Source organism: Galeopterus variegatus, unplaced genomic scaffold (genome assembly GCF_000696425.1).
Source record: "Galeopterus variegatus unplaced genomic scaffold, G_variegatus-3.0.2 Scaffold1905, whole genome shotgun sequence".
Taxonomy (NCBI): domain Eukaryota; kingdom Metazoa; phylum Chordata; class Mammalia; order Dermoptera; family Cynocephalidae; genus Galeopterus; species Galeopterus variegatus.
Genome location: NW_007728016.1, coordinates 267,561 through 293,065, shown reverse-complemented (window position 1 = coordinate 293,065; position 25,505 = coordinate 267,561). Strand labels below are relative to the sequence as shown.

Sequence of the window (25,505 nt, the reverse complement as noted above, 5' to 3'; positions counted from 1 at the left end):
TCCCCCAATGTATAATTGGTTTTACCATACTTGGCAATTGGAGTAAACCCCATACTGGATCCCCAGTCTGTAGATTAAGAGCTATCATACACCAAGTAGAAGCTTCTGCAACTACACAGCCATTCAGCCAATATACTAAATGAAAAACAATATTACATTCCATGACAGGGAGTTGGCAGAGATTAGTGCCATTGTTAAGGATCTTAAGGATGCAGGGGTGGTCACCCCTATTATATCACTATTTAATTCAACAGTCTGGCCCCTGCAGAAATAGATGCATCCTGGAGGATGATCATAGAATACTCCAAGTAGTGGTCCTGATTGCAGCTGCCCTGCCAGACAACATATGAGGGATATGATATACTGAAGGAATTTGTTCTATCTTAAGTCAGAAAAGGAGATCAGAAACACCTTGCTTTCACATGGGTTAGACAGTAACATCCATTACAAATTTGTCCCAGGACTAGGATGTCTCTCCCTCTGCATGTCATGAAACACTCTAGGAGATCTGGATCATGTGCACATAAACACAGAACATGATATTGATCCATTACATCAATGACATTGGGATGAACAAGGGTAGGATGAAGATCTTGGTAAGATGTACACTCCAGAGGGCATGAGATAAACCCTATGAAAATTCAGGGACCTGCCCTTTCTGTAAATTTTTTAGGCATTCAGTTGTCCAGTGCATGTTGAGACATCTCCTTCAGGAAAAAGTCAAATGGAGTTCCAGTCAAGATGTTGGAATAGACAGTCCGCAGCATCAGTCTCTCCCACAAATGAACCAATTTACAATTATAAAAATGTAACATTAGCCAAGCTGGGGCTGCTGGAGCTCAGGGAAAGAGGAGGAGAGACCTACGGAGTTCATGAAGGTGGGAGAAACCATGATGAGAGAAAGAAAAACCTGCTTTGAGGGTTTTGGGCTGCAGCTACTTTAATGCTGGAGCTGCTGAGCGCATGGAGCAGGAGCTCATAGAAGCCATGCCTGTGCCCTTCAGATGGAGTTGCCTGGAGGCAGCAGGGGAGAAGAAGGCCTTGGAAACCCCCAGAACAGCAAGACCACTAATAGGTTTCCCATGGACCCACGCAGAAGCGAGGAGCCAGAACAACTGAAAAAAGGGAGTCATTCAGAGGCTGGTGAGTCATTGCAAGGGAACTGTGCAGGGCTCATCCCATGGGAAGTGTTTGAAGCATGGGCAGTGGGGGAAACAGGCTCACCAAGAGAACACTGGGACACAGCAGGGACAGCTGACCTGCCCCCCAATCAGCGCAGGACCACTCAGAGGAGATGGGAATGCAGAATTGCATTGCGTGCAGTTTGATGAAAAAACTCAGGCCCAGATCAGAGTTTCTACACAACCCAGATCCACCAGGTCTCTGGAGAGCCAGAAGTACCTGTAAGGTACTTAAACCCTGAGCTGCACAAAAGCCTTCCCTAGGGAAACAGCACAACCACACAGCTCAAGTACTTGTTCTCACAGGAAGTTCCCTGTTTTAGAAGTAAGCAAAGGACAACAAATTAGTTCCAGCCCAGGCATACCACCAGCACCTTAGGGACTACCTGGGAACTGGAGGCTTGGAGCTGGGACTGCACCCCACTCCCATATCCAGGCACACCATGCCAGAACCTTGGGGCCCACCCAGGGGCCTGAGGGATTGAGAAGGGGACTGGACCCCACTCCCACATCCAGGCACACTGCCAGCACCTCGCGCCCCATCCCCCCATCCATGGGCCTGGGGTATGGAGCCAGGGACTGGACCCCCCTCCCACAACCAGGCACACCACACTAGCACCTCGGGGCCCACAGGGACCCAAGGCATGGAGAAAGGGACTGGAACCCCCTGCCACAACCAGGCGCACCACACCAACATCTCAGGGCCTGCCTGGGAACCAGAGGCTTGAAGTTGGGGACTAGACCCCACTCCCACATCCAGGCACACTGTGCCAGTGCCTTGGGGCCTGCCGGGGGACCCGAGTCATGGAGAAGGGGACCGGATCCCCCTCCTACAACCAGGCATACCGTGCCAGTGCCTCGTGGCCCACTCGGGGACCTGAGGTATGGAGATGGGGACTGGAACCCCCTCCCACAACCAGGCATACTGCACCAGTGCTTTGGGGCTCACCCGGGGATCTGAGGTATGGAGCCGGCAACCAGACACACCCCAAAACCAGGCACACCACCAGTGCCAAGGAGCATGCCAAAAACATCACCTCCATGTGGTTGGCCCACCACAGCCACCACAGTAACCATGGCTGCCATGAAAGTGGCTAGATGCCACAACCACCACACAGATGGTCCAACAGCTACTGGAATGCATTGACACAAAGAGAGTCACCAGCAGAGATAAAGTAAAGAAGAGGATGTCCCTCTCCACAAAGCCCATTTCAGAGTGACAGAAGAAGCATCTGCTCTATGATAATATTGGGAGACCTGATCACACCTCTCAGCATTGGATAGATCATCTAGGCAACAGATCAACAGAGTAACCCTTATTCTTTCAGAAGGAGAGAAGAAATCTAGGGTAATTAGAAGCAGTAGAGGGGAGGAGGAGGGGAAGAGATTGGACAAGGGGCATAAAGAATAATTATGATTTGTAACAATATATATGCTAGTAATATTGATTTGATCAACATATCTCAATCTTGAATCCCCAAAATATGTATAATCAATTTTGATTCAATTAAAAAAAATAAATTAAAAAAAAAGAAAAAGTCAAATGGCTGCATTTCACTTTCTTAATCACAAAGATGGAAGTATCTTGGTTTGTAGGTCTCTCTGAGTTTTCTGAAGGCAACATGTTCCACATGTAGGAATATTGCTCTGGCCCATACACTGGTTGACATAAAAAGGAACCTTCTTTAAGTGGAGTCCAGAGCAGGAAACAACTGTGCAGCAGATCCAGGCTGTTACATAGCAGCTTGGCTGAATCAGCTCAGCCTCCTGTAACAAAATACCACAGAACTGGGTGGCTTAAGCAACAGAAATTTGTTTTTTCACAGTTCTGGAGGCTAGATGACTCAGATCAAGGTCCAGCAATGTTGATTCCTGGTAAGGGCTTTCTTCCTGGCTTGTGGATGGCCACTTTAGTGTATGGATTAATAAACTGATGGTTTAATGGTGGTCATAGGTATGGTTCTGAAGTCTTTAAAAGGAGAGAACATGAGGAGGTTAGTATCTGCTTTTGCCATTTTGCCAGGTGATACCCTGCATCGCTGTAGAGTTACCATCAAGAAAAGGCCCTCGCAAGATGTGTTCCCTGGACTTCAGAATTCCTAGCCTCTGAAACTGAAATCAATAAACATTGTTTCTCTACAAGTTTCCCAGTTTCAGGTATGTCTGTTACAAGCAACAGAAACAGAGTAATTCAGAAACTCCTGCTCATTTTTTGTTTTCATTTGTATGGAATATCTTCTTTCATCCCTTCACTATTAGTCTTTACAGGTGGAGTGAGTTTCTTGTAGATAGTATATGGTTGGGCCTTGTTTTTTAATTCATTCAGCCAGTCTATATCTTTTAAGTGGGGAATTTAATCTGTTTATATTCAAGTTTGTTATTGAAAGGTATTGCCTTACTCCTGACATTTTATTAATTTTTTTATGGTTGTTTTATTTATCTTCTGTTCATTTGTTTCTCTTTTATTGTTATCTTTGCTGGTTTTTTTTTGTAATGATAGGATATAATTTCTTTCTCTTTCTTACTTACATATCTGTTCTACCAGTGAGTTTTATTCTTTTGCGTGTTATCATGATGGTAGTTATAATTCTTTTGCTTCCAGATGTAGGACTCCCTTAAGGATTTTTTGTAGGGTTGGTCTTGTGGTGGTGAATTCCTACAATTTTTTCTGTCTTGAAAAGGCACTATTCCTCCTTCATTACTGAAGTATAGCTCTGCTGGATATAGCATTTTTGGTTAGCAGTTTTTTCCTTTCAGCACTTTGAATACATCTTCCCACTCTCTTATGGGCCATAAGGTTTCTGCTGAGAAATCTCTTGTTGGTCTTATGGGGATTCCCTTACAGGTGGTTTGATGCTTTTCTCTTGCTGTTTTTAGAATTCTTTCTTTAACTTTTGACAATTTGACTACAATGTGTCTTGAAGATGACCGTTTCCGGTTGCATCTGTTTGGGGATCCTTGAGCCTCTTGGATCTGGAAGTCCATATCTCTCTCAATACTTAACGAAGTTTTTATTTTCAGCTATTATTTAGTTAAATAGGTTTTTGAAGTCTTTTCCCTTCTCTTTCCTGTCTGGAATACCCATAATATGGATATTTTTATGCTTAAAGTTGTCTCATAGTTCTTGTAGACTTTCTTCATTTTTTTATTCTTTTATCCTTTTTTTGGTTGTTGTTTGACTATGTTGTTTCAAAACACTTGTCTTCAAGTTTAGAAATTCTTTCTTCTGCTTGACTTAGCCTATTGCCCAAGTTCTTGGTTGTATTTTTTAAAATTTCATTTAATGAATTCTTCATTAAAAGATTTGGTTCTGTGTGAGTGCAGTATTGTAGTCTCCATATAATTTCTTTGACTGTATTTAATATGGGAGTTGTCTGAGTGTGTCTATGTGGCTTAGGGTCTTGGGCACTTGGCAGGCACCTCCTTGCTGTAGTGGACAACATAGAGCTGGATTGCAGGGGTCATGAACAAGGTCTTGAGCTCCTGGGAGAAGCATCAGGGTGCTCTGCACCTCCCCATCTGGAGTGTTTGACCTTGGGCAGGCTCGCTGATGCCCTGGCCAGGATCCTGTGCCCCTGACAGAGGCACAGGTGTTCTCTGCAGCTCCTCAGCTTAAACGTGTGACCCTGGGAAAGATTGCTGAGATTACAGTCAGGATTTTGACCTTTGAGAGAGACAATGAAGTGCTCAGCAGCTCCTTAGCTGAAGTGGGTGACCCTGGGTAGGGTCACTGGAGATTCAGGCTGGATCCCACACCCCCAAAGAGGTGCTGGGGCACTTTGTATCTCCTCAGCTGAAGTGGGCAACACTGGGCAAGGTGCCTGGAGCTCTGAGTGCCCCCAAGAGAGATGCTAACTTAGGAAATGGCCACTCTGGATAAAGTGGCTAATGTTTTGAGTGGGACTCTGCACCCCCAAGAGAGATGCTGGGGTGCGCTCCGCAGCTTCACCTTTGAAGTGGGCCGCTCTGGGTAAGCTCACTGAGGTTATGAGTGGGGCCCTACACCCTCAAGAGAGACACTGGGTTTCCCTGCAGTTCCACTGTTGGAGTGGGTCAGTCTGGGTGAGGCCTCTGTGGTCGTGGGTGGGCCCATGTGCCCCAGAGAGAGGTTCAGTTACTCTAAAGTTCAGCTAGAGTGAATCACTCCAGGTTAGTTTTTGGGGGTTGTAGGGAGGCCCCTACACCCTCAAGAGATGCTGGGGCACTCTGAATCTGCTCAGCTGAAGTGGGCTACTATGGGTGAGGTTTCTGGGGCTGTGGATGGGCCCCTACACTCCCAGCAAAACACTGGGTCACTCTTCAGCTCCTCAGATGTAGTGGGCAACCCCATAAAAGGTTGCTGGGGTTTGGGGTGGGTTCCTGTGCCCCCAAGAGAGATGCTGGGTCACTCTGAAGATCTTCAGTTGAAGTGGGCCAGTCTGGGTGACCTCTCCAGTGTTGTGGATGTGTCACTGCACCCCCAAGACAGACAGTGGGTCACTGCAGCTCCTCAGCTGGAGTGTGCTGCTCTATGCAAGGTCACTGGGGTTGTGAACAGGCCTCTGTGCCCCCAAGAAAGATGTTGATCATTCTATAGCTCCCTACTTGGGGTGGGTGGCCCTGGGCAGGCTCACTGGAGCTGCAGACAGGTGTGTCCCTGAGAGAGGTTTGTGGGAACTTCACTGTTTTTCAGCTGGAGTGTGTGGCTCTGGGTGGGTTTGCTTGAGCCATGGCAGGACTCTATGCCCCCGAGAGAGGTGCATAGGCACTCCACTGAATAGGACCACTACCAGTGGCAGAAGGCCCCAATTGGTCAGCTCTCTGGCTCTAGAAAGTTGTGCTCTGGCTCCCACTGTCCAGGGTGTGGCCTCTGCACTGCTCCAGACCCCCTGTTCCCAGGGTGCCGGGTGCCACATGGCCTCAGGTGCAAGAGTCCCAGATGATGAGGGGGCCTTAGGCCTGTGTAGATGCCAGGACTGTTAGGCTTCAGGGAAAAATGAACTCAGGTGTTGGCTCTGATCCTAAAATGGCAAGGTGCTGCAACAGCCTGGAACCTGGGTTGTGGGGGGCTCAGTGTGAACTTCCTCCCTGGATTATTGTAGTCCCATGGGCTCCCAGCAGCTCCCCACACAGGGTTCATGGCCTGAAAGGGCTGTGTGACTTCCATGCAGCTTGGATTGCAGGTATCTGTGGAGCAAATCTCCTTTACTTTCCCCTGCAGGCAGAAGTTCCTCCTGCTTCCCTGCTGCTCCTGGCTGGGGGATGGGGTGGTGGGGATCAAGTGTTTTCTTCCATTGTCTATGTGGCTATCCTCATTTTCTGTGCTCACTAGCATTTCTGTTACTCCTTTGATGTGGTCCAGTGCTCTTTACTTTTGTCCAACTGTACTTTTATATTCATTGTTTTGTCTGTCTTTGTGGGAGAGACAAGTGGTGGATACTTCTAGTGGGCCATCTTGCTCTGCCCCCAACTTCTTGTCAATTTTTAAACTGAGTTGTTGGACTTTTTGTTGCTAAGTTGTAAAAATTCTTTACATATTCTGAATACTAGACTCTCTCTCTCCTCTCTCTCTCTCTCTCTCTCTCTCTGTATATATGTACACACCCATATATGATTTGCAATTTTTCCCCCATTCTGTAAGTTGACTTTTCACTTTCCTTATAGTGTCCTTTGATGCACAATAGTTTTTAGTTTTGATAAAATCCAATTTATTTATTTCTTCTTTTGTTGCTTGAGCTTTTAGTGAAAGAATCCATGATCAAATCCAAGGTCATGAGGACTTACCCTTGTTTTTTTCTCTGAGTTTATCTTATGCACCTTTCGAGGAAGAAACCTGTCCTGAGGTGAGAATATATACTATGGTCATGCACAGTTGGCTTATGAAGAGCTTGATCCACAAGCACAAAATCACACTCAATTTAGCATCTAACTCAGGAGATATCCCCATGACTGTGGTCATTGATCATATCACATAACGTTTGGCCCAGAAGCAGTTGGCCTAACAGAGTATTGGAATGGCCTGCTGAAAACACAGTTGAAGCACCAGCACAGAGGCAATAACCTGTGAGGGTGGGGTACCATTTTCCTGGATTTCATCTACACACTGAATCTGAGACTGCTATAGGGCATTGTGTCCTCAAAAGGAAGAAATCATGGGGCTGGGAACAAGAGATAAATATAGGAGTAGCCCCATTTATCATCACTTCCTGTGATTCACTGTGGATTTGGTACTTCCTGTCTTGCAACTTTGGGTTTGGTAGGTTACCATTCTGATGCCCAAAGGAAGCTCATTCTTATCAAGGGGCAGAACAAAGATTTCATTGAACTACACATTGTAGCTGCTGCTGAGGCATTTTGGACTCTTCTGAAGCCAGTGGGCAAGGAGTCACCCTCTTTGCAGGGGTAATTGATCCTGATCAGAAGGGAGCAAGGTTGTTATTACACAATGGAGACAGGCAGGAATATGCATGGAAATGAGGTGATCCATTTGGGCACCTTTTTGGTACTTTCTTGTACAATTGTGACTGTGAATGGACAAGTACAGCAACTCCCACATGAAAAAGGTATCGCTATCAGTGATTCAGACCTCTCAGGAATGAGCGCTTGGGTCACACCATCAGATAATCCACCAAGACCTGTAGCAGTAGGTGATAGCTGCCAGGGGAATTCAGAATGGATAGCTGGGGATAGAGATGATGAGCACCAGCTGTGGCCGCATGACCAGCTGCAGTGACTAACATGGTTATCAATTTGTCCCACTAACCTCCCTTCTCTAACTCTTCCTCTCAGAATGAGAATCCTACTTGAAGAGTAGTTCCCAGGATGTGTATGGAGAAAGGGATTTATTTGGCACAAGGAGCAAAAAGCAACAGTCATGAAGTGTGCTGTTCAGATCTCCAACAGAGAACCATCCACAGGGAGTGCAGTTATCTGACAATCTCCAGTTGCAGACACCTTCAGGATCTTCCTTGAGCTTTTGAGCCAATGAACTAAGGCCACTCTTTCTGGGCAATCCACAGCCCATGACTGGGCATGGTTTTGTTACAAGGGCTCCTCATTTCTAGCTGGTGTAGGACTGGTGTAGATTGCCCTGTGAGCAATCTTTGTGCTGGAGCTCACTGTTAGGTTGGTTGAGATTTCCTCAGAATGAGAGTGCATTCTGAGGCTCTTTGTACCTAATCTTACTTCTTTTTCTCTTTTCACAAGAGCCGGACCTGCATCAGGGGCCATAAGATTTTTTTTCCTACTCGTGTTCCCTCTCCTCCTCATCTTTCATAGGCAATTGGAGGATTTTTATTACCTCCAATAAATATCTTGTACTTCTAGCTCCATCTTGGCCTCTTTTTTCCCAAAGGACATACTCTCATAGGTTTGAAAGTGTAATCACCACTGACAAATGAGAATATAGGCTTGGATAAATCGACTCACCTCAAGTAACACGGCTGTTAAGAGGAATATTTTTTCCTACTTAAATATTCATTTAGTGTCATGCTGAGAACTATACATGAAACCGTGTCAATGCTGCATAAGACATACTTCCTAATTTCCTAAAGTACCACTGTTAAAGTAAAGCCAAAACAAAATCACAACAAAACTGGGCAACTTAGTCATGTCACATTGGGAAAGAGCATAACATATTTATTTATTGAGAATTCATTTGTTCTATAAAAGTATATTTGATCATTCCACAATGTATTCAGGTATTGAAGCATCATACTGTACCCCATGAACATATACAATTATGATTTATCAATTAAAAGTAAAATAAAACTAAAAAAAAAAAACCCTGTATATTTGGCCAAAAATTAATTATTAGAGTTCAGGCAACTTTGTCACTCTAAAGGAATGTAGTACCTATCATCTTATGGGGAAGCCAAACCACAGGTACTGATAAAGTCAATGTCTATGGCTGCCAGACCCTACATTAGAACTTATTATCACCTTTTTATCTTATTTAACACTTCCATCAAATCAGCAAAGGAGATAAGTCCAGCTTTCTGACCTCAAGGTCAGTGCTCTGTTCCTCTGCCCTCTAAAATGGAGTATACACACCTTAAGAAATATGCAAGATACTAAATTACACAGGGTGACAAAAGGAAATAATCAAACTATATCTTATGACCTATAAATTTAAATGCATTACTAATAGTTAAAATAAGTTGACATTAGTTCATATTTTCTACATACAATAGTAGGGTATGTATAATCAAAATCGAGAGATAACTGTTAAAACTTAGTCTAAAAGTAACCAATCTTTAATGAGTCACTGTTAAAAATTTTTAAATACTTATGTACATAAATAAACAAGATTATTCACATTCCAAAAAATTTCACACAAAAGTTTTGGTGTATTTAGTACGATGCATATTTAACTGTCAACAACATGCACAATTTCATGAAAACGCAGGGTGACTCAGTCTACTGATGCACCAGAACTTTAGTTAAATTGTGTAATGACCCAGGATATCAGACACACTTAGAATGATACATCAAAACCAAAGATAAGGAATTCAGCAATACCCTTTATCTAGACTATCTCTCACACATACCCGAGGATAAAGCATGGAGTTGGAAAACATTAAAAATTAAAATTCTACATTACATATATAGATATCTCCACCTCATTTTATATTTAGAACAATGTCTATCATTATTTCTCACACAAAGTATTAGCCATAGCCCTCCACTCCCATTACAAATATAGAAAAATTACAGCCTTTAACCATTAGTTCTTAATTCTGATGACGCTTTGAAGATTATATGTCAGTTGAGTCTACAGTGACGTCTTTAGTCATGACAAAAACTGAAATAAAGATCTAATGAATTTAGATGGGATGCCTAATTTTTATACATACAATTCTGATATAGAGAACTGATGATATAGTGTTTTTACAACACACATATATTTAATTACTAGACATCCCTTAAGGTTAGATTTTACCCCTAATTACATCCATACCTAGGTTAAAACAAGTAGCCATTTTAATACTAAAAATGTTCAAGTGCAAACAACATCAATTTTTACAGAATATATTGAAGGGAACATGAGAGTAAGGTATTGCCATTAATATTCATTCATTCACTAATTCATATATATTTGCTGAGTGCCTGCTATTTGCTATACTCTATTTTAGGCATTGTGGATGTAGCAGCGAACCAAACAGATGATTACTGTCCACAAAACTTACATTCCAGTGGAGATGGGAACAAAGTAAATACATAAGTTATTGCTATATACATATACACTATATATAAAATACGTCATAAGTGCCATGGAGAAAAATGCAGGAAAGGAGAACAGGAAGCGCTAGTGTGGGATCCAAGTTTAAACATGGTTCTCAGGCAAGGCCATTCTGCAAAGGTGACAATTAAGCAAAAGCCCAAAGAGGGCGAGGAAGCAAGCCACATAAGTACTTGAGAAAAGAGTGCTTCAGAGAGAGAAAAGAGCACTGATGTTTTACTACAGGCATAGCCTAATAAAAGTACAAGCAACATGCTCTTTTTATAAAGCTGCAATTTCAAAACATTAAAAAAATGAGGGTACTTCAAAAAGTTTGTGGAAATATACAATGAAAAGATAATACAAATCTTTCCATGAACTTTCTGAAGTACCCGTGAATTCTAAAGATGATAACCTCCCCCCAAACTCTGGACCCCATCCCCATGAATACTTTAAGTTGCCATCAGAGACGATGACTCACTGAGTATCAAACTTGAAGAATGATGTTAAGGATAGAAACTTTGTAACAATTATCTTGAATTCCAGCTTCTGGAATATGCAGAGATGGAAATTCCTAGTCTATGTGTAAAGATTGAATGGTGTATCTCAGGTGTGAGAACCCTTCTGAAGTCAGTTCCAGGCATGATTAGGAAGCCAGGATAATTCAGGAAAAGGCTGAGTCCACGTAAGGTAATGGAGCTGACTGAAGCTCCATAGTCCACTCCAGAATTAACGGAGTGGAGAAATATTCAGGCATCAAGCACTCCTAGGGACCTTTGCAGACTAAAGCTGCCTAACCTCTTCCCCATTGTGCAGGTATGGCCTAAATTCTAACTGCTAAAATCATGAGTCGCTGGTTATGGCAAAAAGGTTCTAAAAGATGACACCTACCATAAACAATTATGTTGTTAAACCTTCTGCTAAAAATCTCTTTGGGGATGAAAAGGGTCACATATTTAGGTATATATGTTAAATCTGGGAAAACTAAGGCATACACAGCAGTTGAGAGCCTGGATTTGAAGCCACAGTGTGGAGTTTAAATCCCAGCTTTCTCACTTGGTAGGTAGGTGGCCCTGGGTGTTTCTTAAAGTCTGTGTTTTAATCCCCTAATCTTTAAAAGGGAATAATAGTATCCACCCCATAGAGTTGTTATGATGAAGCCTGAATTAATATTTGAAAAACTGCTTAGAACACTGGCTGGAAGATATGAAGCCACTCTATAAATGCTTTTTAAATAAAACAGAGTATGATCCTCATTTGAACTTCCTTCGCAATACTACTTCCAAACACTTACCTCTCTCACTTTCATCAAAGAAAAAAGATTTACTGACATTTCCCGAGACTCTCTTTGATACAGAAATGTTTAAAACAGAACTCTTTTATACATTATGAATCTAGAAACTCCACCAACATTATATCAAACCTTTAACTGATTTTCAAAGTGAATGGTATAAAAAATAGATGACCAAAAAGATTATCAAATGAATACTTTATTAGAGTCATAACACTTATAAAATAAATTTCTTTTCATCATGGAGTTACCAGATTTTCAAACCAACACTTTCTCATTTTTATAGCTAAAATATGTAAAGAAATTCATAAATGCCATAATTTTTGTTCAAGTCCTTTGTCATTCAGCTCACAAATTTAGAATGCTAGAATGCTATTAATCTATAAATCTAAGTATTCACAGTTAGATGAGTTTTAGGCTTGGTTCTTAATGATCTAGAAGCAATCCATTTATAAAAGTGCCACCAAAGCATTTTAACAAAATCATTTAATTTAATGCCACCAGGCATGGACCTCTTATACTTTGGAAACAAAAACAAAATCTCACAACTAAATTCTAGCAGATTAACTTTAAATGATTCTAACTAGAATGGACTTATATATCCTTATGGCACATTTATGACTTTGTAACGTGTAATTCATAATACAGGGTTAGGTGTGTGGTATGAAGCTAGAAAAACCTAGTCTGATATTATACAAAAGATATAACATGACAATAAAGTCATAAGACTGATTTCCTCAAGACACATATTGAAACAGTCTTTTGTCTTCATAACTTTATCGCGCACGAAGCCAAGCTCTAACAAGGTTCTTCTTTCTAGGGGATTATTAGATAAACAGCATTTGATTACTGAGCACTGATCATGCTACTCACTCATGGCTATTCTATGTTCCATGAAATCTAATAGCCTAACTTATACATGGCACTTGCAGGGGATGATTCAGACAGAAAGCAAAGAGCTGAAAGAATAGTGTAATCCAAAACCCCTCTCATCCCAGAAGTAGTCCTCTGGGGACAAGAGACACCTACCTTGCTTGGATAGCATATTGAGAACTGTGGCCTAACTCTAACTTCTTCTCCCATTCAAGCCATTTTGGCACATTTCCATGACCAGGATCTGTACAGGTGGGTTAAAATACTTTTCTGTGATATTCGGCCAGAGACAGTGTTTGTGCTGTCTATTGTTTTAAAATTGCTATTGCCTATCTGTTACCAATAGGGAAAAAACCCCAAAAACAAAAACATAGATGTCTGGGATATTATCAAAACATAAGAATCTACAACTTTGTTATATTTAATACTTCATTCAAATTTAACTGAGAAAGTAATGCAAAGTAATTAGAAGTAAAAAGTTAACTCTTCTGGGAGCTCTATTTGGAAAAGGCTCACATATCCACACACAAATATTTGAACATTCATGCACAGAGGAAACAGCTGTATTCTGAAGCATAAATAAATCCAATGTAAAACATAAGTAGCTAGATACCATTCCAGTAGTTACTAATGGTCTCCAGGGATCCCATTTTAAAGACTTTCAGATGAGAGTCTTGCTCAGTTGTTAGGAGATCATTAGTTTGATTAAACAACTAGGGTTCACTTAATATATTGCTTGTTCCTATACCCAAAACATTGCTTCAGTTAGCTTGAGAAACTATATACCCTTCCAAGGGTATTTGACAACACAAAGGCAATGTGATTATTGCATATGAGATTAAATATTATGTTGCTTGTCTAATTAGGTTTATAACCTTTCATGATCAATTAAATAAAATACAGAACACTTAACTACAGTTTACAACAGAGGTTAACAAAATATAGCCTGTGGGCCAAATCTAGCCTCCCTGCTGTTTTTGTAAGTAAAGTTTTATTAGAACACAGCCACATTCATTTATGTATTGTCTTATAGCTACTTTCAAGTTACAACAGCAGAATTGAATAGTTGCAACAGAGACTGTATGGCCCATATAATATTCACCATCTGGCCTATTATAGAAAAAAGGTGCCAGTCCCTGTTTTACACTAAAAGATTGAGTTCAATGGGAAGTCTATTTGAAATGTGTTTAGGGAGCCTTAGTTACCTATTAAAATTAAGGTTTAGGTACTCAGCAACAAAACAAAGGGATACTACTTTTTATGAACAATATGAATACAAAGAGAAAATTTTCTTAAAAAAAAAAAGAAACATATAAAATTGAAGGCTATTTCTCCACTCAATATCAAAATAAAATTAAAATTCCATCCATGAAATAAACCAAAACTTGCACTTAGTTTCTCTTTCTACACTAAACAAATTGGAAGGTTGTTACATCTGGATAAAATGGTATCCAGACTGATCAGAGATACAAAGTAGACATAAAACTAACGCACGACTGTTAGTTTCTAAGGAGTGTTATGGTCTCCACCTTCGTAAAGCCAGAGCCAAACTGCAACCATAACAAGCTGTCGTCACAAAGGCAAAAATCTAAGAAAAAAGAAACAAAAATTAACATCAGATTTATAATACTGACTTGAAGAAAATACTATCCTAAGAGACAAGTATATTATAAAGACTGATCAACCCACCTAAAGACACTTCAACATGTACAAAAATATTTTATACTGGTCTCTTTTTGGATGATTTGTACAACTGTTTTACCCCCTCACACCATCACCCCTTCCTTTTAACATTCTCATCACTAATAATTTAATAATAATTTGTAGACAGCCTTATGTTGAACATTTGTTCACATACTAGGCTTGCTTATTAATTATTTGTGAAACTCCAGGCACTGTATTCAAAAATTCAGTTTGAGGTCTATTGAGACAGTGGCTTCACAGCCGAGGAAGATTGCAACTATGAGAAAATGAGGATGTATCAAATCATTTCTGCGACAATGGAAAGTGGCTTTCGAACTCAACAAAGAAAACCCCAAAAATGCATCATCACATTGGCTCTTTCGTGTGGGGGAGACGGTCTTCACATGCAATTCTGCACTCTGCTCTGAGATGCTGTCCTTAGTGTTCAATGAGGATTTGTTTAGCACTAACTATGTGTACATTACTACACTGGGTGCATATAAACAAATAGTAGATATTGTCCTCATTGTTTTGGGGTTTATGATCCATAGAGAACTCTGAGGCAAAGCAGTTCAATGTGATAAAACATTATGATTTAGTGTGGGGATTCTTAAGCAGGAAAGTAGCTCTGGGAAGAAATACCAGATTCACCTATAGAACATTTTTGCAGTATAGTTACCATTCTGCTATTCTTCCTGCCCTTCTGCTGGTCGTTTCTCTGATACATTTCTAATCTAGATGTTATCCTCTGAATGAGAAGAGCCACCTCTGATGTCTATTATTAGTGTAAGGGAATTTTCCTTTCTTTCAGGTATAATGCAAGAAAAAGAAAAGTGAAGGACTCAATCTAATGCCACAAATGAATGGCTGATGCATTTTAGTGCTATTAAAACTCAGAAACTAGAGATTTACTTAGACTGGAGTGTATGGATGAAATGGAACTTAATGTAGAACTTGACGCATGTAAAGGTTTATTGAGGAAGCTTCATGTAGGTGGAGAGAGAAAGGAAAGGATAACAGGGACAAAGTCACAGAGGAGGGACAGCCAGACAGAATTACACTATGGAGGACACTGAAAACTCTGGGACCTCACAGCAAAGTCACGTTGGTGAGAACTTAATGACATCAGCCAATCATTATGTACTTGCGTACCTACTATTCTGTGAAGAAAGTAGGATCTTACAGTGACTATCAATAGACCTGCGTGGGGCTACTTCAGTGATCCAAGAGAGGTAATGAGAATTCAGCCTGCGTCTCTGAAAAGGAGGGGTTGGAAATAAACATGTAAAGGAAAATCCTAATGGGAATTGATAACTAATAGAAAGAAAAAAGGTCAGCTCCAAGTCTCTGAACTTTGTTTTGTAAAATTGTTAAAAACCAATGGTTTTTGAACTGTGATCTTTACATCATAAGGATTTCATGTAAATACCTCAGAGATGATTAGGTGGGGAGACTTGGTTTCAAAGAAAGGAAGGGCAGCATTCAAGGCCCTTTTCCTCCACTTTCACCTAGGGCAGCTATACTTTTATCTTCTACATTTACTGGGTTTTAAGTAAAATTTCATTAAATAAAATGGTTTCATTTCTTATAAAAGAAAGTGTTAAAATCACTGATCTAAACTATAAACCTTTCAAAGCTAGAACCATGCCTCATTTCTGATGCAATACTACCTTCAGTCTAATGCACTGTAGGCACTCAGCAAATTCTGACAAATCCTTACAGAGACTTGGGAAACTTATAATAATAGGACTTGAAATCATCTGTTGTCTACACTTCAAAACCCAGACTCTAGACTTGTGTTGTCCAATATAATAGCTACTAGCCACCTGTGGCTAAATTAATTTAAATTAACTTTAAATTTATTAAAATTAAATGACATTAAAACTTTATTATTTTAGTCATACTAGCTACATTTTAGTTGCTCAATAGTCACATGTGGCTAGTGGATACATAGGCACATATATAGAATGTTCCTGTCATTGTAGAAAGTTTTACTGGGCAGTGCCACTCCAGATAGATTTCAATAACTATATGGAAAGTATTAGGTTATTTATAGGCTACATGGGTAATACAGTAAAACAACAGGGTGAGTAACTAGCTATATAATCATATTAAATATCAAGGCATTTCAAGAAATAATTTAAACATCTGACATCTTAAAAATGATCTATAAAAACTAAAATGATGTATCATTTCTTCAAATGACCTATGTCAATACAAAATGACAAATTTACTCCAGTGTATGAATTAAAGAGGATAAAAGAATTCAAAAAATTTCCCCAGGGAATGCATTTCATGTGTATATCATCTGTTGCAATGGCTAGCATATTTGCCTCCCGGACTCACCTGCACTTTGCTCAACGGCAGGAACTGCAACTTATTCACCCCGCGCAAACACCCAGCAAACTACCTGCCACAGGGTAGGCCCATGGTAAGTATTCACCGAATTAAGATGAATTACAAATAGGTATCGAATAAGAAAGAGCAAAGCTGGAAACAAATCTCTCTTACCATGTCTGAAATTTATAAGAAGTAGAAAGCACAGTTAATTTTTACAAAGGAGACTTTGCTGTGCAAAGCCAAGCAACACTACTGACTCTATAATCTCACATGAATGTCAACCTCTTTGTGCGTCAGTTTAATCATCCACAACACAGGGGGTGAGACAGTACTTTGCTTGCAGGGTTACTGTGAAGACAAAAAGCTATTATATGTTTAATGCTAACAACTGTTATTAAAGAGAACTACTGTCACCTGAGGAGCTTCCTGGAAACCTTAACGGTGGAGGGGAAGTGCTGGTGAACTGTACTCATTGCATACTTACTGTGGCTGCTACGTTTATGTTATACTGGTTATCGCTCAGGAGCGGCTGCACAGTCATGGTTGTATTGCAATGCAGATCGTGCAGGGATGTGGCTGCTGCTTCCAATAAGAAGGCTCCAAAGTAGAAGACAAACACTGTAAAATGGTAGGCAAAATCCTAAAAGAAAGAAGAAAAGAGAAAAGACAAGACATCTACAATTAAAAATAATAAGATTTCTTATGTTGTCTTCTTTATTTCAAATGATGAAGTTTAGGGTCAGGAGGATCAGAACATTTAATCAGACAGTCTTGACTACATTCATGGTTTATTTTGGCTGCTTTAGCAATGTCAGGCTATTAGAATGTAAATGAAAATCACCTATCCCATCTTAATTGGCACAGTGGCAAGCCTTCCGATATACTGAATTTCATGATAAAGTATATAATTTCTGTTTGAATTAAGATATCATGGAGATCAATATTAATTAACATAAAAAAGAAGCAACATATGCTGTCCTTGAAAATTCAAATAAAATAACATTTAAATTACATCTTTTTATTACAGTTATTATATATATATACACACATTTTATAATTGAGTACTTTACTTTTGAGCAATTATCATCATTAGATCATTATTCCATACACTGAAAGATACAGAAAATTTATTAAATCATAGAATTCAATAACATAAATACCTATATTTCATTAAAAATAAATATCAAATATATACTTCTACAGAAAATATAGCAACTCAATTATTTATTAGGTTATTCTATATATTGTTGGCATTAATGTGAAGCATTACTCTATGAAAATTCACAGTCTTACCTGAATTAACATACTATCAACACACTGCTGTTTATTTTTAACAGTTCCCATATCCTACGTACTTTATATGCATTAGTACTCATCTTTACAAACCCCAGTTATTATCTCCATTTTACAGAGAATTTCTTCTTTCTTTTCAGTTAAATGTCCCAAAGCCACACAAATATAAACTTTTGGAGGGAGAATGCACATCCATATAGTCTACCTGGTTCCAAATATCACTTTTAAAAAAAATTAATTAGTTTAATTGAAAAATAAAAATTGTGTACATTTATCTTGTAAAACGTTGTACTGAAATATGAACACATTGTGGAATAGCTAAACTGAGCTAATTAGCATATGTGTTACCTCACATACTTATTTTTAGTGGTGAGAACACTTAAAATATACTCTTCTCAGCAATTTTCAAGAATGTAACACATTGTTATTAACTATAGTCATCCTGTTGTACAATAGATCCCTTGAACTTACTCCTCCTGTCTAACAAAATTTTGTGTCCTTTGACCACCATCTCCCCCGCCTCCCCTCCCCTCCCCTCAGCTCCTGGTAGTCACTATTCTACTCTCTGCTTCTATGAGCTTAACTTTTTAGATTCCACATATAAGTGAGATCATGCAGTATTTGACTTTCTGTGCCTGGCTTCTTTCACTTAACATGACGTCCTCTAGGTTCATTCATGTTGTGAATGACAGGATTTCCTCCTTTTTTTAAGGTTAAATAGTATATATATAACACATTTGAAAAAAATCTATTTATCCATTGATAGTCACTTAGGTTGATTCCATATCTGGGCTACTGTGAATAGTGCTGCAATGAATATGGGGGTGCAGGTACCTCTGACTGATTTCATTTCCTTTGGATATTTACCCAGTAGTGGCACTGCTGGATTATACGGTACTTCTATTTATTATTTTATGAGGAATCTCTACACTGCTTTCTATAATAGCTGCACTAACTTATATTCCCACCAACAGTGTGCAAGTGTTCCCTTCAAAGGCCACTTTCTTTCCTATCAAACCATCTCTATCATTGATATAGCAATATTACAAAAGAGAACTGTATAAGCCCCTGCAGTAAATAACATTGTCCACAGGAATTGTTCTTATGCCTAGAATAATATGCTAGGACAAATTTCACTAACCAGGTGTGAGAATTAAGAAGGTCCAGTGTTAAAAATGCTTCCTAATAAACATCTCTCATTCATGGATTGACCCACCAATGCCCTCAGTAGATTTAGGAAAAGTAGTACATACTGGCCACATGTCTAATCTACAGGAGAGATTCTCATACACATGTGGTTATTCAACAAATGCTACTTGATGTAGGCCCAAATTCAAATGTTACCACTTTTAGGGATTAAATGTAATAGAGCTAGATCCTAATTAGTAATAAAAATTAAGAGAAAATATCTTTGAGATCATTAGGCACTCATTTAATTTACTGAGGTAGATCCTCAGAAATGGTGTATTTTTTCTTGGCAGGAAAAAGTCTGGCAACATGGCCTGCAACCCTTAGCATAATCTGGCCCTTGCCTTCTCCACCAGCTCATACCTCTCTGAACATCAGCGACTTTCGCCTCATTTTGGTGCCTAGGAAGCCCTCTATGCCTCAAGGATGACACTCTTATACACGGTACTGTCTCTGCCTGGAAAGATTCCTCCCACAAGCAATTACTGCTTGTACCTGCCCTTCCCTCTTTCTATTCCTGCCCAATTTTACTTCCTCCCTCTTTCTCAGGAGTATCAGCATTGAATTGTGGTTTGAAGGTTTTCCTTGTCCAATCCTGTTTCGTCCCCTTTTACCTTTCATAGGGATTACTACCCAATAAAGTTCTTGCACTCCTAACTCCATATGCTTGTGTCATCTTATCTAGCTATCCTTAGGGTCACACCTCATGGTGTTGAGGGAAAAATGTAATGTGAAATTTAAGGCAATGCCAGTGGGGAAAAACACTATGTAGGCTCCTGAAGTTCTAGACGTATGTGACTTGCAGTGGAGAATTTCAAGTCTTTGAAAAGCAGCTCCTGGTGTACTATGGGCCTCAGTAGAGAAGAAACACTTGATCTTGAGACACCACGTGACCAAGCACCCAGAACTGCTTATTATAAGTTGTATTCTACAGAAGCCACCAAGTCACAAAGTCAGGCAGGCCAGCAGCAGTCTTCTTAAGATGGGAATGACACATCTGAGATCAACTTGATCAGCTGCATGAACAGGTAGCTCAGGCTTCCATATCAACTACCAGAGTGGAAGTGCTCTCCTTCCTCTGCACATACCTGTGGCCACATGGAGGCAGGATTCCCTTATGTCCAACTGAAGGAGGAAGAAAAAAAGCTAAGCTTTGTTTATGGAAGAGTTAGCCTGGTGTGGTTGCAAGGTGAGAGGGACAGTGGCTGTGTTACATGTGCATTATAGCCACATTCAGGGTTAGCTTTGAACAGTGGTTAGGAAATATTTTCACAATGGGTGGAGCTATGAGTGGCACAGCATGTCACCCACTTTGTTTGGAAAGAAAAGTGGCCCAAGGTGAAAATAGACATAGACTCACGGTCAGTGGTGAATACCCTGCCAGGCTGGTCAGGGTCATGGGAGAAAAAAGATTAAAGGTTCAGACACAAGGAAGGGATGTGGGATTAGGCATGAAGTGTGAAGATCTTTCTGACACACAGTAATGCCCATCAGAAGCATCACCACGGAATGCCACATAGATAAAATGACCTTGTCACTTGATGTCAGCCAGCCTTTGTCATCAGCCACTCCATAACTGGCATATGGGCACATAAACAGAGTGGCCATGGTTGGGGGAAGGCAGCTATGGAAAGGCCCAATAGAATGGACTCTCAATTGTCAATGGTGATCAAGCTACTGTCTCCTCTGAATGTTGAACCTGCCAGCAACAGAGACCAACTCTAAGCCCCTGATATTGGCATTATTCTCTAGGGGACCAACCAGCCATATGTAGTGAGCTGGTGAAAACTGAGCTTCTACCTTCCTGAAAAACAAAACAGTTCATTTTCACAAGAACAGATACCCATAAAGGTTCATTCTCACAAGAACAGACATACCCAGGGTATGGATTTGCTTTTCCTTTCCTTAGAGCCTCAGCTACCACCTCTATCCAGGAACTTACAGAGTTCCTGATACATAGGCATTGACTCAACAAAGCCTCTAGCCAAGTAATCAACTTCTCAGCCAAGGAGGAGTGGAAATGGGTACACAACCATGGGTTGTGTGATATACTGCAGCACCATCTAGATGCTGCTGGCCTGATGGCACAATGGAATGGCTGGCTGAAGGATGAAGGCTGAAGCCACAGCTTGGAGGCATTAGTCTGCAAGGATGGGTGGCCATCCACCAGGATGCAGTAGATACACTGAAGAAGAGTTTTCTATATGGTTTTGTGTCCCCATTGGAAGAATGGGAACCAAGGGGTGGAAGTAGGAGTTTCTACACTTACCATCACTCCCACAACCTGCTGAAAGACTTTGTGATTTCTGTCCTCACAACGCTGGGCTTTGCATGGTCAGAGGTCCTGGTCCCCAGAGGGGTGTACTTTTGCTATAGGATACAGCAAAGGTCCCACTGAACCACAAGCTATAGCTACTTTCCAGCCACTTTGGACTCTTTGTGTCCAGAAACCAAAAGACAAGAAGAGGAGCTACCATCTTGACAGGGGTAGTTGACCCTTATCCTCAAGACAATGGAGGGCTGCTGGAGGACAGGAGGGCAGGGAGGAGTACGTGTGGCCCTGGCATATGTACCACAAGGAGGGCAGGAGAGAACATATGTAGGACTCATGTTTGGAAGTTCTCCAATTGTGACTAAAAATGGACAAGTGCAGCCACACAGGCCTGAAAAGGGTGTGGTTACCAGGGACTCGGACTCCCTCAGAGATGAGGGTTTGGATACACCAGCAGGTAAGCCACCAAGACCAGCAGACATGAGAGTTAGGCAGGGGGAATGCAAAATGGTCAGTTGGAAGAGGGAGATGGTACCAGTTGTGACCCCGAGACTAACTCCAGTGAAAGGTGCTGTCATTGTCCCTCTAATCTCTCTCTTTTTTAAGTCTTACACTAAAATCCTGGAGGAGCAACTCCCCAAATTTGTACAGAGAAGAGGATCATGGGGTGCAAGGGGTAGACTGCAGCATCTGTAACTGGGCATTGCACACATTTTCCTTCAAGAAAAATTTGCTGTTCAGCTGGGAGGAGTCTAGGCAGCCTCTAGCCTCAGGGGATCTGAGATATGCTAAGGTGTTTGAGCCAAGGCCTCATTCTTCCTGGGTGGCTCCCAACTAATGAAAGACAGCACAGTGTGGATATCAGTGCCTGGCCACCTGTGTCCAACATGAAACTCTTAAAGGGCAGGCTGTGCCCTGGAGCTTCTCACTGATGTGGCCAAGACTTTGTAGATCTGTATCACAATCTGGGACTTTTCTGACTAATCTTACTTTGGTCCCCATTATCTTTTACTGATTTTATTTCCTCCCCTCCCCCTCAACAAAACAAAACATAACAAAACTCTTATACCTTTAAATCCATATCAGTCTCCTTTCAAGTGGAACTGAGATGACACGTATGGTTTTCTGGCATCCCGAGACTTCCTTTCTTGGCCACTGACATAATTTTAATTAATGCATTAATTGCATAATAATTTCTTCTCTGCCATTGTCTACTAAAACAAACTCTTTGAGAGCCACTACCAAGGCCTGTCTTGTTCACTATTGTGTTTCTAAGGCCTAGTGCAAATAGAGCCAGGTAGTCAATAAATACCCCTGACCACTGGAGAGCTACACCCATATTTATATTTGGCCATCCTGGGTGTCATTCCAATTCCTGCTATGTGTGTGACGTGTGCAACAAGGTTTTCCGCAAGGCTCCCTCATTGTTTTGGACAACCCAGACCATTTATTCTAAGCCAATGGTTCTCAAATGTTAGCATGCATCAGAATCACCTGCAGAGCTTGTTCAAACAGACAACTGGGCCCCACACCCTGAGTTTTCTGACTCACTAGGTCAGGGCAGAATCCGAGAATGTGCATTTCTGACAAGTTCCAGGTGTTCCATGACCACAGTTTGTGAACCACTGTCCTAAGCTCTTGACACTTGCCCATTTGCAGGTGACCCCAGCCCCTTTCTTAGTCTCCTGCACACCCCTTGTTCCTGTATCCATCTTCTCAATGCTTACACACCCCAGAGCACTGCCCTCTTGCCATCCCCTTCTCCTTGGACAACCTCAGCCTCCAACATAGTTTGTTGTTTTTCAGCAACACGTGAATATGCCCTACATTCTTGTCTTGAGCTCATGCTTTGCTCTTCAGTTCAGGGTGAAATTTTCACTGACTAGTTAAAAAAAGAAAAAAGCTGCATTGTATATAGGGTGATGCTGGTATACATACAGCAGTATGAAAAAGGAACAGCCATTGCAAAGTAAAATTTTTCTCATCTTTAAAAATGAAGACAATAATACTTGTCATCCACAAAGAACTGTCATAAATGTCATATAAGTAAATGAATGTGGAGACAGAAAATATAGCTCAGGACGTTTAAGATATTAAGTGATGTCCTTAACAGACAAATAATCAAACGTGTGTCAGCTACACTTTGGGGGAATAAAGGGATACATGGTTTATTATACAGGATTTTTAAAATAGCTCTTATTTTTCTAAAATATATTTTTATTTAGCAACCCCCCCCCCCCAAAAAAAAAAGGAAACATACATATGGAATCTCTTCTTTACATGTAGGTAAAATGGCATTATTTCCTCTTCACACACACACATACACAAAACAATAAAAACTATTTCAAACCCCAAATCTCCTCCTTTTCCCCAGATTAGAATGGGATAAGTTTTTAGCATTTAATATATGCTAAATATATGTATATGCTAATACATGCATATGTATAGCATTTAATATATGGTATTACATTGTATTTTTATATCACCATTTATACCAAAGTTAGAAAGCTAGGGAAAAAATACCAAATATATATACCATGAATGTTAATTTAATTTCATGATCAAGAAAATCTGGAATATTGTAATCTGTATCCTACAACAATTATTTATAGAAAAAAATTCTTTATCAAAATGTGTTCTTACTTCCTTCAAGCATGGTATAAGGTGACATTAAACTATTATCACTGGGGAAAACAATTATTTTTTGAGCAATTAATGTCTAACAGTTCCAGAATGCAGCAACTAAAAATGTAACCGTCTGGTGACAACTCCATAATATGCATGGCTCAAACATTTTCCTGGCTGAGAGTGTGTAAGATATATTATCGAACCTATCAAAAGCAAATCATATAACCAAAAATGACTCATAATGAAGAAATCACAAAAGAAGAGGTGAAAAGGAAGCTTTCCTATTCAGGGAAAGTATTTAGTCAACTCCTTGAAGGCAAGAGCTGGCTCTTTGAAAGGATACCCACCATATGAGCCCTGTGCAGTGACAACCACTGTACCAAGTGGAGTGTGCTGCTATTCCCATTTTTTGCCTCAGTTAGAGTGGACTACTCCTTAACAAAAAAACCACAGGATAATCTTTGTGGGTGACCTCTGGAGCTGACTATTGACTGATAGGTCTTTGTGATTTCAGTTGTCACTTTCATGGAGTGGTATAATTAAAACAACAAAATATTTTACATTTTATTGTCTGAACATCAGATATAATGCTACAAATGGGTGGTAAATACAAATGTAGAAAAACTAATTAATCAGTAAAGCTATTAATGTTGTACTAATAAAGACATTAATATCAAGATAAGACTCAATTCAAGCAAATGGAAAAGAGATGATACAGACATTTGTCTAAAAAGACCAGGAATGACATCCCCCCAAATATTTAAACATAGTTAAGGCATGTGCATCAACCAATTAGAAAGAATGCTGGACAGACTACTTTTCGAGGTATTAACCCTTTAGTTGCTGGGCTATTAGGAGATCCACGAAGGTCCCAGGGAAACAGCAAATGGTGGTGGGTGGCAAAGCATTTGGGGAGAGGTGGTAAGTTGGGGCAGTGACTATGTATTAACCAGTACTGAAGTACCAGTAATGAAGTACCAGTAGGGTTACAGTGGTACATTCTGGCCTCATCTTTAAGCTGCATACTAAAAGAACCCAGTGCCCTTTGCCAATATTAGAGATCAACTGATTCATTCATATACTATGATAGGAAAACTAGGCATTTAGAAAGAGGCGATTAAACATCTATCTGTAACATAAATAGGGACCTTTGATCTTCATCACTTGACCAAGTATTAGAAATATTTTTTTTCATCATTAATGAAAAACTAAGGCAAAAATGTAGGAATACAGTATGTCAACAATCTAAGAAACAGAAGGACTTTGAAAATTCCAAACTGCAAGCCTCAGCATGCTTAAGGAATTACAATGATTATTGATGGCTTACTGTAATTTAGACACATAGCTAAGCACTTTATAATAGTTTGTTTCCATTATTTTTTATTTTTTTTTGTTGTTAAATTTTTATTTTGTCAATATACACTGTATATGATTATTATGGCCCATCACCGACACCTCCCTCCCTCCTACCTCTCTCCCCTCCCCCCCAAGAATGTCCTTTCCGTTTGCTTGTTGTAACAACTTCATGAAAGTATAGTTGTTATATCTTCTTCCCCA

General features: G+C 40.2%; 1 protein-coding gene across 1 annotated transcript in view; it reads right to left on the bottom strand.

The window, feature by feature from the left end:
- Positions 1-8,767: 8,767 nt before the first annotated feature.
- Positions 8,768-25,505, bottom strand: part of MAL2 (mal, T-cell differentiation protein 2) — a 34,791-nt gene continuing 18,053 nt past the window's right edge. Inside the window, exons 4-5 of the mRNA XM_008579531.1 lie at positions 17,052-17,207; positions 8,768-14,132 (exon numbers count right to left, since the gene is read on the bottom strand). Coding sequence (XP_008577753.1) covers positions 14,061-14,132; positions 17,052-17,207 — 228 coding nt within the window. The 3' untranslated portion in view covers positions 8,768-14,060. The remainder of the gene's footprint in view (positions 14,133-17,051; positions 17,208-25,505) is intronic.